This window comes from Chlorocebus sabaeus, chromosome 9, assembly GCF_047675955.1.
Source record: "Chlorocebus sabaeus isolate Y175 chromosome 9, mChlSab1.0.hap1, whole genome shotgun sequence".
NCBI classification, from domain to species: domain Eukaryota; kingdom Metazoa; phylum Chordata; class Mammalia; order Primates; family Cercopithecidae; genus Chlorocebus; species Chlorocebus sabaeus.
In genome coordinates this window covers 24,613,754-24,630,395 of record NC_132912.1, presented here as the reverse complement: position 1 = coordinate 24,630,395, position 16,642 = coordinate 24,613,754, and the positions used below count along the sequence as shown (strand labels likewise).

The 16,642-nt window shown below is 37.1% G+C and overlaps 1 protein-coding gene across 12 annotated transcripts in view; it reads left to right on the top strand.

Moving 5' to 3' along the window:
* The window catches only part of ARHGAP21 (Rho GTPase activating protein 21), a 135,281-nt gene that overhangs the window by 105,206 nt on the left and 13,433 nt on the right, over nucleotides 1–16,642 (top strand). For all 12 annotated transcript variants that reach the window (XR_005235191.2, XR_005235192.2, XR_005235193.2 and 9 more), the window contains 7 exons: nucleotides 5,870–6,028; nucleotides 6,172–6,274; nucleotides 9,491–9,527; nucleotides 11,746–11,871; nucleotides 12,906–13,190; nucleotides 15,803–15,867; nucleotides 16,231–16,367. Coding sequence is in view for 9 of the 12 variants with exons in the window: in XM_008002539.3 (XP_008000730.3) it covers nucleotides 5,870–6,028; nucleotides 6,172–6,274; nucleotides 9,491–9,527; nucleotides 11,746–11,871; nucleotides 12,906–13,190; nucleotides 15,803–15,867; nucleotides 16,231–16,367 (912 nt within the window). In the remaining 3 variants the exon portion in view is untranslated. The remainder of the gene's footprint in view (nucleotides 1–5,869; nucleotides 6,029–6,171; nucleotides 6,275–9,490; nucleotides 9,528–11,745; nucleotides 11,872–12,905; nucleotides 13,191–15,802; nucleotides 15,868–16,230; nucleotides 16,368–16,642) is intronic.

Below are 16,642 nucleotides of genomic sequence, written 5' to 3'. Positions count from 1 at the left end.
TGCTGGGTCAAAGATGAGAAGGCCATGTGAATATATGAGCATCATTTTTAAACATTCTTTCTCTAGGCCTTTTAAATGTAATGTAAATGGAGTTCCAGCTCCAGCATGCCATTTTTATCAGCTCTTTTACCTGATGTTCAGTAATTGGTATTAATGGGGCTAATTTAAATTTGCCTAAGGAGTTCGATTTTTTAGGATGTCTTTATTTCATTGGGCTTAACTCTGATTTAAAAAAAAAATACCAAAAAAGTGGCATTACCAAAGATTAATACGTTGTTACTTGAAAGAAGGAGCTTATGCTTGACTGTTAATAAGATCATTTAACTGCCGGGCGCGGTGGCTCAAGCCTGTAATCCCAGCACTTTGGGAGGCCGAGACGGGCGGATCACGAGGTCAGGAGATCGAGACCATCCTGGCTAACACGGTGAAACCCCGTCTCTACTAAAAATACAAAAAACTAGCCGGGCGAGGTGGCGGGCGCCTGTAGTCCCAGCTACTCCGGAGGCTGAGGCAGGAGAATGGCGTAAACCCGGGAGGCGGAGCTTGCAGTGAGCTGAGATCCGGCCACTGCAGTCCAGCCCGGGCTACAGAGCAAGACTCCGTCTCAAAAAAAAAAAAAAAAAAAAAAAAAAAAAAGATCATTTAACTTTAGCCATTCACCTCCTTTGATTTAAATTGAGTGTATATCTCAGAAGGCAAGTAAAAAGAAAGGATATTTGTCACATCTGAATTTATTTATTTATTTATTTATTTATTTTTGAAACGGAGTCTCGTTCTGTTGCCCAGGCTGGAGTGCAGCAGTGTGATCTCGGCTCACTGCAAGCTCCACCTCCCGGGTTCACACCATTCTCCTACCTCAGCCTCCCAAGTAGCTGGGACTACAGGCGCCCGCCACCACGCCCGGCTAATTTTTTGTATTTTTAGTAGAGATGGGGTTTCACCGTGTTCGCCAGGGTGGTCCCGATATCCTGACCTCATGATCCACCTGCCTGGGCCTCCCAAAGTGCTGGGATTACGCGTGTGAGCCACTGCACCTGGCCTGAATTTATTTTTAAGACACAGGATCCATTAGCTGTATTTCTTGTCCTTGTCCTTAAGGATGAGGAAAAATCAAGATTTTAAGTATATTTTGCTTGAGGTATGTCCCTTCTGGTAGGAGTTGGAACAGAGACAGTTTATTCAATTTCCATATTTTAGTAAAAAAGATATATACATGCTGTTGCTATTTTGGAACCGCATATATAATTTCAGGTTAGTTGCCATTTCTTTCAACTTATACAAATTTACCCCTGTCTTTGCAATGTACAGTTTACTCTGTCATTAAAATAAGTAATAGTGTTAATATTCCTTAAATTATGATGCTGTAATTTGGGGAGAGGGTAGGAATACTACTTCGTAGCAGAGGTGAAATAAAATAGCAGAATTATGTCAGGGAACTGATTATTCTGCCATGGTCTCTGCTGAAAATTCTGATAATTTCACCGAGTTACATAAAACTATGGTCAACTATAATTATAAAATATAAAGTACATTAATTATATGCTTCTTTGTAATTATGATAAGCTGTGAGAAACATTCCTCATAACTCAGCTCATCTTCGCAGGGACTTTTTTTTTTGCTCTGTGCCCTAACCTGTAACAGTGGACACTGGGTGTTCTGAGAAGACATGCACATTTGTCAGGGTGGTAGAAACGCATTGCCCTCCACATTTATGTTCATCATAATTCTCTTGGTTCCAGGGACAGGGCAATTATTTCAAATTAGCTCATGCCAAGAAGTAATGTTAGCTCACAGAGAAGAACTTCTGTGGTAGACCTGGTTCCATGCATGGCTGGATCTAAATACCCAAGTGATGACATCAAGAGTAAGGTTTTTTTTCCTTTTCTTTTTTGACATGGAGTCTCACTCTGTTGCCCAGGTTGGAGTGCAGTGGCACAATCTCAGTTCATTAAGCCTCCACCTCCCAGGTTCAAGCGATTCTCTTGCCTCAGCCTCCTGAGCAGCTGGAATTACCAGCGTGCGCCACCATGCCTGGCTAATTTTTGTATTTTGAGTAGAGATGGAGCTTCACCATGTTGGCCACGCTGGTCTCGAACTCCTGACCTCAAGTGATCCTCCCGTCTTGGCCTCCCAAAGTGCTGGGATTACAGGCATGAGCCACCACTGTGAGTCTTTTTTTGTTTTGCTTTCTTCATTCTCAGATAATTTTTTTCCACATAGTAGAAAAGTTGGCCATTGGTGACAACTCAACAGTTTACTGATTTCTACAGTTGCTGTTCAAAGAAAAGAAGAGAAAGCCCATAGTTTTCTCACTGCCCATGTATTGAATCCTGGAGATACTATTAATATCAGGGGCCCTGACTGTGTGGTTCTCACCCCTTGGCCAATCTCTGTGGATTGAGAGGGATAGGCCTAGATCATGCCCACCCACAGGAGGGCCAGCCACTCCTGTGAAATCCTGTTGAATCTCTGGGATAGACAGGCATAGATACACTCTCTGTAGTTATCTTGAAGAATACGAAGAGGATCAAATAGGATGAGAACATCTTAAAGTGAAAATACTTGTCAGTTTATGAGATGAAAAGACAGTTATAAATCACTGTTTCATCTTGCTTTTATTTGATCATTTCAGTAATAGGTTTTTACAAGTATTTTTTACATTTTTATGAGGCTTTTGTATTTCTTCCATGAGTTGTGTTTTCATGTGTTTTGTTCTTTCTGCTGTGATTTTGGTGGTTCTTACTTATAAGAGCTCTTCATATAGGAGGACTTCTTTCATGCTCTGATATCTGAAAAATAATTATGTAACAGTTATGCATGAAGTTTCACAATATGAAATCTTTAAGATGTTTTTTCTAAAATATTGATAAGCAATAAACAGTGAAAGTTTCCTATTCAGATATGAATATTATCAGTAGAAACATAATTTGAAATATTTTCCATTTGGAAAAAATCCAAATGAATAATGGAGTAGATATTATCTGTGAGGATTATTTACTTTTGGAAAACATTGTTTTCCAAAGCAAAATTTTGGGATATATAGGCCTGTATTTTTTTTACATGTTAAGAAACAGTAACCATATTGAATTTTGATGTGTAGCAACTTACGTATCCTTCACCATTCTTTTTATTAAAAAGAGCTCTGGGTCTTTTAGTGAAGAAAGTAAGTGAAGACCTCAGTTGTTTTTTTTTTGAGACAGAGTCCTGCTCTGTCGTCCAGGCTGGAGTGCAGTAGCATGATCTCAGCTCACTGCAACTCCGCCTCCCAGGTTCAAGTGATTCTCCTGCCGCAGCTTCCCAAGTAGCTGGGACTACAGGCACGCACCACCATGCCCGGCTAATTTTTTTTTTTTTTTTTTTTTGAGGCAGAGTCTCTTTCTGTCGCCCAGGCTGGAGTGCAGTGACCGGATCTCAGCTCACTGTAAGCTCCGCCTCCCGGGTTCACGCCATTCTCCTGCCTCAGCCTCCTGAGTAGCTGGGACTACAGGTGCCCGCCACCTCGCCTGGCTAATTTTTTGTATTTTTTAGTAGAGACGGGGTTTCACCGTGGCCCGGCTAATTTTTGTATTTTTAGTAGAGACAGGGTTTTGCCATGTTGGCCAGGCTGGTCTGGAACTCCTGACCTCAGGTGATCCACCCGTCTTGGCCTCCCAAAGGGCTGAGATTACAGGCGTGAGCCACCGCACCCGGCCAAGACTTCATTTCTTAAGTCAGTTCTTTGATTATGTAATTTAGTTTAACACGAATGTTTATGCCACTTAATAACAAATCTGTAACCCCAGTAGTTCATAAATACGTTTTGAATGCATTAATGTCTTAATGTAGTATGTGGTATGCCTAGGATAAAGATGATTGGTTTTCATCTAACAGAATATTTTATTTAAAAATTTAGAAGTCGTTTGAAAGTGTGACATCATGATGCTTTTGAATATGTTTGTATATGAGATGAAAAATTTTTGTTTTCCCTTTGGTCAACTAATGTCTATTTTTCTACACTGGAAAATAAGATAAATTGAAATTGTTTTTACATAATCTGCATATTGGTAATAATTATAGTGTATGTGAAAATTAGAGTTTTTGAATTTGGATTATTCCTAACACAGTATTTTTAAACCGGTAGAAAAGTTTTTATATTTTCAAAGGGAATAAAGAATGGGATTAGTATAGTCTGTAAATGTGAGGTAATATAATTGTGTTTACTTTAAAAGTATGTTTAGCTTTATCTTTTCTCCTTTTAACATACCAGTAAAAGGCATTTATTATAAAGAATGCAACAATACTGAAATGAGTAAGCCCAATGTTAGTCTCTTCTCCCACGCCTTCTCCATTCAGTCCAACTTTAGAACAGGTGAGTATCTATCCTCCCACCTATTTTTGCAGACATATCTAAAACTGATTATTTTAATCCAGTGTGTTTCAGAAATTTTCTCCAAAATATAGTAAGTCGGAAGGGATTGAATGAATACCATTAGGAAATCCAGGGACACAAAATTTGAAAATTGTATTTAATGCTTTGCAATAATGCTTAATCCATGTACAATTTGAATTTCACGTTCATTACTTTTGCAAGGCATAAAATCATTCTCCTCAAAGATTTATCCCAGTATAAAGATTTATTAATTCTGCATGAGTCAGATACTTTTTGAAGAATACAGTATATTCCTGTTCACATCAGTATTCATTAATCTATAACAGAATTATGGATCAGCAGACTCTATAAAACCAGCCTGCTTTATATCATGTGTTGTTTAAAGAAACTTTATTACATGTGCTAATTTAAATATCAAAATCAGTTTTAAATACAAGTTTTAGTGAAATTAAATTGTTATCCTCATTGAATTTTTAAAACTTCAGTTATCTTCTTGATTTTGGAAAAAGAATTACTGTATTCTTACTGACATGATAGTAAACTGTCATTTACTTAGTAAAAAGTGGTGCATAGAGAAATTTCCAAAATGTCTTCTCTTGCTAAAATGTAAAGAGCTGCTTTTAAAGAAAGTTGTAAAAATAGAAAATAAGCTAAAGTTAGTTAGAATTTACTGATTTTGGCCATAAGATGGAAATGTTATATTTTTGTAACATTATCGGTCTTTTTGAGTAAAATCCTGATGATATGGTACAGCATTCTTAGAATTTAGTCAAAATTAACATAGCTGGACCTTTTAAATCAAGGCATCAAAACCCTGGTTTATCATTGTAGTACGTTCTTTAACAGGTTTTATTCTGGGGCATTTAATTTTAAGGATTATAGTTCCAGCATCCTATTGAATTACATTTCTTGGCCTAAAGTATTAGAATTTAAATCATTGATGTTTTTATAAGAGTAAGAATTTTGTACAAATGTCTCTGGAAACTTATTTTGGAAGCTAGAGACTGGACTTTGTCTTTCTACAGAAATTGAGATACACTTGTATGGGGATGAGGGGGGAGATACGGTTTTAGGAATTAATGCTTTGAAAACTGAGCCTCAACCAATCACCTTGCTTAATTTCCTGAAGTGATAATCTGTGATACATTTAAAATTTGAAAAGTAATTCTTTTGGGTGGTATATGAGTATTGCTCTGGTTTGATAAGTTTAGGTTCGAGGTACCTATAAACTTTAGTACCTTGACAATTAGTTAGTGAAGGCATTAATTGGTTGGCAGAGCAGCTCATTTAATTTCTTATACCATATTCTCAGAATTATTTAGAATTACTAGAGTAATAACTAAATCAATTTTTATCAGACTGAATAGGTCATTTAGTGATGTGCTTTGGTGGTGAAGTATTAAAATCTTTATCTGACCCCCTTAATAATGTTATTGATTTATGAGTTTTATTAATAACAATTAGGTCATTGAACATTCTGATTTTCCTTTTTTCTTACAGATGAACCAACTAGCCCTAGCATTGATCATGATATTGCACATATCCCTGCTTCTGCTGTTATATCAGCCTCTACCTCTCAGGTCCCCTCCATAGCAACAGTTCCTCCCAGCCTCACAACTTCAGCTCCCATAATTCGCCGTCAGCTCTCACATGACCACGGTACGTCTAAAGGGTGGTTTTGTAAACCATATCTCATGCTCTGTTTTCCGCTTAGAACAGTATGATAAACTGATCTTTCCACCATTAAAAGAATCTGGGAACCATTTGTGAATGTCTAAATATTGAATTTTAATTAATTACAGAATCTGTTGGCCCTCCTAGCCTGGATGCTCAGCCCAACTCAAAGACAGAAAGATCAAAATCATATGATGAGGGTCTGGATGATTACAGAGAAGATGCAAAATTGTAAGTCTCAGGTGTATTATTTTAAATATTTGCATGTGGATGGGTATTCAGCATGACCTGGACATGTAAGTTCAGAATTGAATGATGGTCTTACGTTTTCTAACTTTGACATTAGAAATGCAAATAAAGTTGTTAATGGTAACATTAAATTGAATTTTAAAAATCAATAACACACAAACATGGTAGAAAAATGTTAAATACTCTCACCCTAAAAACTGCAGCCATTCAGTACTATTCAGACATAATATGTTACTGTTTTCTTTTGTGTAATTCTAGAGCTATTCTGTACATAAAATCATATGTACACTACCTAAATATGCTTATATGTGTATTGTATTCTAATTATTTTTACAAACAAATGACACATGATATAGACACTGATCTTAGAGATCATTAAATGCATATAGTCCTGGCTCATGCTGTGTCATGATTTTTTAATTTTCCATTGAGTAGTTTATACCATGATATACTTAACCAATACTCTGTATTAATAGACATTTATAGTGATCAAATCTTATGCTATCACAAATACTTTATTGACTATATTTGTACATAGTGCAGTTAGCACATGTGTGAATAAATACAATTGGAAACAGGATTCTTACATCAAAGGTATATTTTTATTTATTTTAAAAATTTATTTATTTTTGAGACAGTTTTGCTCTTGTTGCCCAGGCTGGAGTGCCATGGCGCAATCTCGGCTCACTGCAGCCTCCACCTCCCGGGTTCAAGCGATTCTCCTGCGTCAGCTTCCTAAGTAGCTGGGATTATAGACATGCACCACCACGCCCGGCTAAGTTTGTATTTTTAGGGGAGACGGGGTTTCACCATGTTAGTCAGGCTGGTCTGGAACTCCTGACCTCAGGTGATCGACCCACCTCGGCCTCCCACAGTGCTGGGATTACAGGCATGAGCCACCGTGCCCGGCCATATTTTTAATTTTATTATCTATTGTTAATAGCTCTCCATAAAAATTATACCGAACCACATTCCCACCAGCAATATACAAAAGCCTCTGCTGTTATATTCTAACACAGTGTATTGTTTAGACTTTGATACATATCTTTTTAATTATCATAATAGCATTTTGCAGTTTCAATTTGACGCTTTCTTATCAGGTGAACACCATTTCATATATTTAAGATATATTTTTCTGTGAACTGATTTTTTATATTTTTTGACTATTTTCTATGGATTCTTCTGACTTCTGTATCCTTTTTATATAAAGGAAGCTAACATTTTTCTGTGATGTGTTGCAAGTCTTTCCTAATTCAATATTTTTCATTTTTTTTAAACCATGCAAAAATATTTGAAATTTTTTCTGTGGCTAAATTTAGGAAATATTTTTGTGGCCTTTGAATTTTGAGTCGTATCGAAAAATTCTGTCTCTACTCCAGAATTATAACAAAAGTTATGTTTACTTATTTTTTTATTTTTTTGTAAACTCACAACTTTGACTCACCTGGAATTAATTTATTCTAATTAGTGAGATAAAGAGACTTTAATTTTCTAATATCTCTGTTGTCCCAAAAGCACCTGTTGAATGTCATCCTTTTCCCACCAGTACATTATCTTTATTATATACTAAGTCATGTGTATTTAATTTTATTTTGGGGCTTTATTCAGTTGATTTATCTGTATATTAATGTATAACAGGTTCTATTATGGTAGTTTTATGATGTCTTTCTTATCTGGTGAGACTATTATCCATCATTATTTTATGTTTTTTCAGAATTCTCCTGGCTATTTTTATTTTAGTATTTGAACCTTAAATTCAGATTTTCTAGTTCTTGAATTCTTATGTACATTTTCATTGATACAATGATTAATTTATAAATTAACTTGGGGAATACTGACATCTATGATATTGAACCTTGTGTTAAAGAGCTATTTGTCTTTTTTATTTTTGCATACAGTCCTCTGAGGGTTCCATTTGGTTATTCTTTATATTCCAATAAAATTAGTTCTTTCTGGACCAGCTACTTCAGGGAGGTTTGTGTGGCTAGCAGGGCTTGCTTCCAGGCTAGCAGGAATTTTCCTAAAGATACAGGGTTGGATTTGTGAGCTATTTTAGCTTTTATTTCTTCCTCATTATAAGATATCAAAAACTGCCATTATTTCAGAGTCTACTGCACCCTACACCAGCTACACACTGTTTCCTGCAGTGATGGCAGGACTGTATGTTTCCTCATTCTCCTCTGATACTCCGTGGTAACAAACGAGGCTCCTGTCGCCAGCTTCAGCACGCTATTTTCCGTTGTTCCAAACAATGGATGGTTGGTTTCAATCTCTCAGAAATCAATGTACTGCAGTTTTGAGATCTGCAAGTAACGGTGCCCTCTTCTTTCTTCCTGTATCCATTGTTTACTTCACTGCAGTTAGCCACCTTTCTTTGTTTGTATAGCGTAGTTCAGAGTTAGTGTCTTCTGATATGGCTGAAGATTGAGTTTGCATATCTGTTTCTGATTACATTGTTGTTTGTGGCGTGGTGGGGGCGTTTCTGAGAGGAGAGAACAGTGACACCTCTAGTAACATCGTCAAGAAACTCTAAGTTTCTTAAATGATTTTTGAGTTTTAAAAAGTTGATTGTCCCTTAATAAAAGTTAAATTATTTTCAATTACTTTAACATGAACCTGTCTCCTGAAGCACTGAGCCTTTTCAGTGGCAACAGTTGTCCTCCTTTTTGAAAGCAGGCAGAATGTGGTTGGAGTAGAAGAGTGAAGGGCCGGGACTGTCCCTAACTGCGCCCTCCCTGCCACATTTCCAGTTCAGGGCATCCACCAGCAGGATGAGTGGAGATGACAGGAAGCGTCTCCCTGAAGATGGCTGCTGACGGCAACTGCTTACTGATCATAATTAACATCATGGAAATCCTTAATATAGCATTGCAGCTATGGTTAACTAGTAACATAAAACCCCGTGTTCCGCCTGAGTAGCTTTGTCTTTGATTAAAAAAAAAAAAATAGAAAATCCCACACTTTAAGCAGAAACAATTTTAACTTACCAGATCAATTAAGAAAGTTTTAATTACTGAGTGGAAAGTTTTTTATAAAATTAGCTTTTTTTTTTCCACTTCCATTGAATAGGGGACATTTAACGTATTAATGATGAAATGTCAGATTATTATTGAAAGATTAATGGTAATAAAATTATTCTTATATCTTTAAGGTTTTTTTGCACTTATTGAAAATATTTATGTATTTTTTTCCCAACAGGTCCTTTAAGCACGTATCTAGTCTGAAGGGAATCAAGGTTAGTATTAGAGTTTCTCCTTACCTTAGTTTCTCTCTTCATAGAGAAGTACTTCTTTTACCCAGTAGACATTTAATATTTAAATATTGTAATCTTTTATTCTGTAAGTATTGAGTACATTTGGAAAATATTGTGTATAAAATGTTCTCTTCTAATTTCTGTACATATTCAAGTACATAATACCTGATGCACGTTGTGCTGATTTTTCTGACTTTATCAGTTCAAGGCCAGAAATCTAACTGCCCAGCAGTCCTTTTTGTATTTTGTTGTATGTTTTTCTATCCTGGAAATTATTTTGTGGCTTCCCCTAACACCCCTCACTCCACCCCTGTTCTCTCTCTTCTCCCTCCCCTCGTACTTCCCTGAAAACATAGAAACTATTAGACAGGAATTTCCTTATTTACCATCTCCAAAAATATCAGTTTCCTGCCTTTCTCAACCTCCACTTCCCGGGTTCAAGCGATTCTCCTGCCTCAGCTTCCCAAGTAGCTGAGATTACAGGCGCCTGCCACGCCTGGCTAATTTTTGCGTTTTTAGTAGAGATGGGGTTTTGCCATGTTGATAGGCTCAAACTCCTGACCTCAGGTGATCTGCCCGCCTTGGCCTCCCCAAGTGCTGGGATTACAGGCGTGAGCCACCATCCCCAGCCAGTCCCCTGCCTTTATACCCACACTTGCTGCCTTCCTTATTCTTACCATAAATACTACTGTGCACCCGACACTTCTTTGGATTCTCTTGCCTCTAAGTTTCTCAGTCCCCTTCTGCACAGTCACCATTTTTCCAGTGACTTGTTCACTGTTGTATGCACCCATGTTCTATTTCTTACATTAAAATAGAAACCTTCCTGGAATCCACATCCCGCTTTATTCGTTACTCCTTTTCACAGCAGAACCCCTTGAAAAAACTATAGTTTCTACTTCTTCTCAGCTCACACACATCAGAACAACACTGACATTCAGGTTCCGAAACTAATGGTTAACGTCGGTTTTTAACTTGAACCCTTGCTGGTATTCAATGCAATTTCCAGCTCCCTTCCTGAAACACTTTCTTCTGCTGGCTTCCATCTTGCCACACTTTCCTGTTCTTCTTTCTAACTGAAAGGCTACTTCTCCATCCCCTCTGCTCCACCTAATATCTAAATGTTGGAATGCCCAGAGTTGTTCTGACCCTTCTTTATCTACCCTGATTTCCTCAGTGATCTTCTGCAGAGGTTTCCCAAAGTTTACGTGGCTATCCTTGACCTCCTTCCTGAACTGCAGCTCATGTCAGCTGCTGTCACTTGGATGTTTAATCAGCAACTCAAGGTTTACGTGATGATTAGACCCGTTACCCCCAGACCTCATTATCCCTTAAGTTTTCCCCATCTCAGCAAGTTCACTTCCATTCATCTTCTTGATGAAGCCAAATATCTCAGAACTAGCCATGTTTCTTCTTTTTCACTCTCCCCCATATCAATTCCAGACTACCCTGAATCTTCCTGTCTTCACGTATGCTACTTAAATGCAAGCTGACATCATCTCTCACCTGGATTCCTGTAGTCGCAGCTCTTTTCATGCTTGTCCCTTTAGAATCCACTCTCAACAGAGTACTCAGAGTGAGCTTTGAACTGGGTGTTCAGTTACTCCCCTGATTTGTCACTTAATGCTTCTTTCACACTTCCTACCATGGCCTAAAAGACCCTTAATGATCTAGAATTAGCTGTTTGTTGATCACATTAATCAGTGAACATTTTAAGTGATAATGATGATATACAGTCATTAGCTATACATTCTCACCAAACTTCTCTTCCTTCTGACCTTTTATGGCTGGCTCCTTATTTTTCCTTCAGATTTCAACAAAATATTATTTCTTCAGAGAAGCCCTGCCACAGCATCACTAGTTTCTAGCTGCTTCTCAGCCATTCGTTATTGCATCTTGCTGTTTTCATTCTTCAAATGACATAAATCACAAAACGATCATTTTCTCATTTTTCACTAAAATGTGAACTGATGAGAACAGGAAAATTATACCATTTGTTATTTTTAATGGTTAAAAAATGATAGTCAATTCACATTTTTTAAATGAGACTAGAAATTTTTAAAAATATAAAGTTAGGATTTTTCAAAAATAGCCCTTCACTTGAAACATTAAATAAGAGTTTTCCACAAAGCAGTTTCAATGTGCAAATATTTATAAAGGAAAATGCCGTTTTCCCTTGTTTTCCTGGTCCTTTCTATAGATCACAGACAGCCAAAAGTCATCGGAAGACTCTGGGTCCAGAAAAGATTCTTCCTCAGAGGTCTTCAGTGATGCTGCCAAGGAAGGGTGGCTCCATTTCCGGCCTCTTGTCACCGATAAGGGCAAGGTAGTGTGTTTTCTAAGCCACCCTGACTGTCAGAAATGCAGACCCTGACAAATAAACCATAAAACCTGTATACATAAAATGGCATGATACCCAGATTAAAGAGTGAAAAAAAAAATTTATAAATATATTTTTCTACATTAAAAAAGTATTCCTTAAAAAAATTCTAATTATTGCTTTAATTTAGTACTTTTTGTCCTGTGTGTCAGCTGCATGTAGTCAACATGCATATTGTCTTATGTTTTGGCAATGTAAAAAAGAAACCAAAGTATTTAAGAAGGAACTCTGCCCTAGTTTATTAGCAATGGGTTATTCCCATTGTCCTTTAGGAAGTGGCAGTTCAGTTTTAAATTTTTATATCTCTTTTCTCAGTTTATTTTAAGTTACCTTTATAAGTTTGTTTCATTGTATTTTAAAAATTAAACAAGCATAAAAATATCAATATATGCATCCAGTAGATTTCAATAGAAAAAAACTTTGCCGCAAAAATGTTCTATAATATTTGGACAGCTTATATATAAGAATATTTTAATGCTGTCAGAAGAGTTTAAAATTTTTAAGAAAACTCACTTTGGATGTGGATAGAGTTGCTTAGCCATATAAAGTTAATGAACTCTGTTAATTAGTTAAGTATACAATTGTTTGAGAACTTCTGCAGTTTCTGTCATTTGTGTGCTCTAAGTCGTAAGTCTTTCACTCAAAAGGTTTTTTGGACTGATTTTTAAATTTTCTGTTCCGTTACTGTTTTTGATATATTTTGCTACATTTGTTTTCTTTGATTTGCTTTGTTCATTTTGCCTTCCCAACTGAAGTTGGGATTTCACTGTCCTTGACTTTGATATGCATACACTGCCTAACTCAGTTTACGGTCCACAATTTTTATCTTCCTCTCCTCACAAATAGGTACTGAGCTAAATCTGCCACCTGCTACACTAGTTATGTGTAAGCGCAGAGGAAGGGTGTTGCTTAATGTGCTTATCCTGTCACAAAGATTTAGCCAAATACTGACTATTCATGCACTGTCGCATGTTTTCTAGCGAGTTGGTGGAAGTATTCGGCCGTGGAAACAGATGTACGTTGTCCTTCGGGGTCATTCACTTTACCTGTACAAAGATAAAAGAGAGCAGACGACTCCGTCTGAGGAAGAGCAGCCCATCAGTGTTAATGCTTGCTTGATAGACATCTCTTACAGTGAGACCAAGAGGAAAAATGTGTTTCGACTCACCACATCCGACTGCGAATGCCTGTTTCAGGCTGAAGACAGAGATGATATGTTAGCTTGGATCAAGACGATCCAGGACAGCAGCAACCTAAACGAAGAGGTGGGTGTTCAAAGGAATGCTGGAGAAATGTGACCCTTTCACACAACACTTTCTTACAAAGATCTAAGGAATATGATATATCATTTTTATAAAAAATTATAATGTGCTATTTTCATGTAAAACAGTTGATGGAAAACTCAGACATACCTATTTTATATATTTTCACATATTGGAAAATCACCATCACTGAACTAGAAACATAGGTTATTTATATATTCTGCATACCGAGAAGCAGTGAACTACATTCCTAGTCCTGGTCGTTTGTGACCAAGTTATTCCAGATCCATTTCCATCTTTCACAGACAGGATCGTTGTAGTGCTTACGTTATGGTAAACATACTTACCAGTATAAATAACCATGTCAATGTGGAGTGATCCTGATGATTTTTGTTAATAGAATTATACAGTCAAGAATATGATAGAGCCTACTGTCATACAATAATTAGTTTCTAAGAAAACTTGCGTTTTCAAACATCATAAGTCAGCTTTTTTTTTTTCTTTTTTTTTTTGAGACGGAGTCTTCCTCTGTTGCCCAGGCTGGAGTGCAGTGGCATGATCTCAGCTCACTGCAAGCCCCCCGTCCCGGGTTCAGGCCATTCACCTGCCTCAGCTTCCCGAGTAGCTTGGATGACAGGCGCCCGCCACCATGCCCGGCTAATTTTTTGTGTTTTTAGTAGTGATGGGGTTTCACCATGTTAGCCAAGATGGTCTCTATCTCCTGACCTCGTGATCTGCCTGCCTCGGCCTCCCAAAGTGCTGGGTTACAAGTGTGAGCCACTGCGCCTAGCCCAGCTTTTCTTTTTCATGCAGAAGTGTTTAGGGATTTGAGAATTATGATCATCAAGATATTTTTACAGTAGGAATTTCAACAGGAAAGATGGTTTTTAAAGTACGTATAACTATAAACTTTATCAAGCAAATTTAGCAATGATTAAGTCAGCATTTGCTGAAGTATTTTCTTATCATTAACACAGTTTTTTCTTCACTGTGTTTTCACTTTTCATGCCCATTTATTATAACCAAAAAGGGGGCACAGAGTTCTCTTACAGTACTCAGGAATGCCTACATTAAATGTAAACTTATGCAGATTATGTTCTAATTTAGTCATTTCCATTATATCCAATTCAAAGTACTAAAACGTATACCATAGGAAAAGTGTGCTTTTTTCCTTTGGTAGTTTACACTCTGCCTTGTTTGTGGTTAAAAAGTAACACCAGATCTTTATCAGTGCAACCTATGTTGTACAGCTACCCGCTATACAGAGAGCATCAGACCTGAATTTTTGCAAAATAAACAGGGAGAATAAGAACTTAGATGTGGATTTCAGCTTTAAGTAATAGTTCAGAGGAGTTCTGTGTAACAGGCACCTACTATGTGTCAGGCACTCTCTCGGGCAGTAGACTGTCATTGTTAAAACTCCTTCAGATGACTTGTTCTGTGACACATAGTAGCCGTTTGGATGATTGAATGAGGTAATGCATATGAAGAATGCTTGCCAGGTAATAAACATTTACTCGGTGTGAGCTGTTATCATCACCATCTAATCTTAAGACACAGGTACACAAGTGTTTTCCCCAGTTTCATAGATGAGAAAACAGTAATTCACTGAGCACACAGCATATGGCACATACTATTTTAAACATTTTACATGCATTAATCTCAGCAACCATATGAATGTGTCCTATTATCATCACCACCATTCTACAAATAAGGAAACTGCGGCAAAAAGAGGCTAAATCATTTCCCTAAGGTCACACAGCGACTTAAGCATCGGGGTAGGATTTAAATCCAGGCAGTCTTATTCTAGATCTTAATCATATGATCTCTCAGCTGATAAGTTGGAATGGTCTATTTAAATTCAAGATAACTTACTCCTGTATTTAAAGACTGTATTCTTTGTAAACTATATCAATCAAAACGAGGCAAGTTAAAAAAAATTGAGAACCCCACTCAATATCAATGTATAATTGGAATGAATAGGAATAAAAGGATCACGTTATAGTCAACTCTGGGTTTACCATATAGCATTTTATACAAGTTAACTCACAGAGGTTAAAAAAAATCAAGCAAATTTTAAGCTTTTCTCTTTTTTTCTTTTCTGGTAATGTAACTGCCACTTTTGATACTAGTTGATCCTTGGTTTCACTGTCCTTACAAATTAGTCACTAACACATTCTGGCAGTCTGTTTCCATCTTTTATCCACCTATATTATTTCTTTTTCTTTTTGAAGAAAAATCACTTACACGTATAGTTTTTAAACGCTGATCATTCTTTCTGGTATTAGAGAAAACACTGCTTCGTAGTCATTTATTTTTAAATGGACAGATCAGTTCAATAAGTATTGAAAACTTGTTACTTGCTGGTACTATCCTAGCTATTGCATGGATACAGAAAAGAAACAAAACCCTTTGGCAATGTTGGGAGGCACTTGGAACATCTGTCACATGGTGATGTTGAATAGAAGCTTTGAAACAGCTCCACTGAGAACAGATGATAGTCATGTTTTTGTTAAGCAAAGCAGTACAATACAAAGCCTCAAAAGAGTAAGGATCATCACTTACTTATTGATATTTAGAATTGATTTTCTAATTTTACTTTATTTATTCTGTAGGACACTGGAGTCACTAACAGGGATCTAATTAGTCGAAGAATAAAAGAATATAACAGTCTGATGAGGTGAGAATCCCACCTTGCCTGCAGTTAATTTGGATATAAAATCAGTACAGTCATCCCCCTTATTTGCAAGGATACATTCCAAGACCCCAAGTGGATGCTTGAAACTGCAGATAGTACCAAATCCTCTCTACACTATATTTTTTCCCGTATAGTAACAGGCAGATGGCGTATACAGTGTGGCTACTCTGGATGAAGGGATGATTCTTATTCTGGGCAGGACTGTACAAAATTGAAAGCTTATGAATTGTTTATTCCAAGAAGTTTCCAGTTAATATTTTCAGACCATGGCTCACCACAGGTAACTGAAACCACAGATACAGGGGGATGACTGTAATAGTTAACAAATGTCATTTCCTTCAACAGCAAAGCAGAACAGTTGCCAAAAACACCTCGCCAGAGTCTGAGCATCAGGCAAACTTTGCTTGGTGCTAAATCAGAGCCAAAGACTCAAAGCCCACACTCTCCGAAGGAAGAGTCGGAAAGGAAACTTCTCAGTAAAGGTATTGATGTTAGCTTTCTAACAAGTAAATAAGATTATTTAAAATTGGCATCGGAGAGGTACGTTTATGTTTTCTGTACCATTTCTACTGACCAGGCCCCATGTCAACTAGCTCAGAATTCACAGTAGGCCTGGTCTGGGCTCACTGGGCCTTTCCCTTTGTGAGGCCCAAGACACCAGCTTCATTATAAAGAGAAAGTGAAGGCAAATACAAACAATACTTAAATCAGAGACATTACAAATTTAAATGACTCGGAGGATTCAGGTCCTATCATT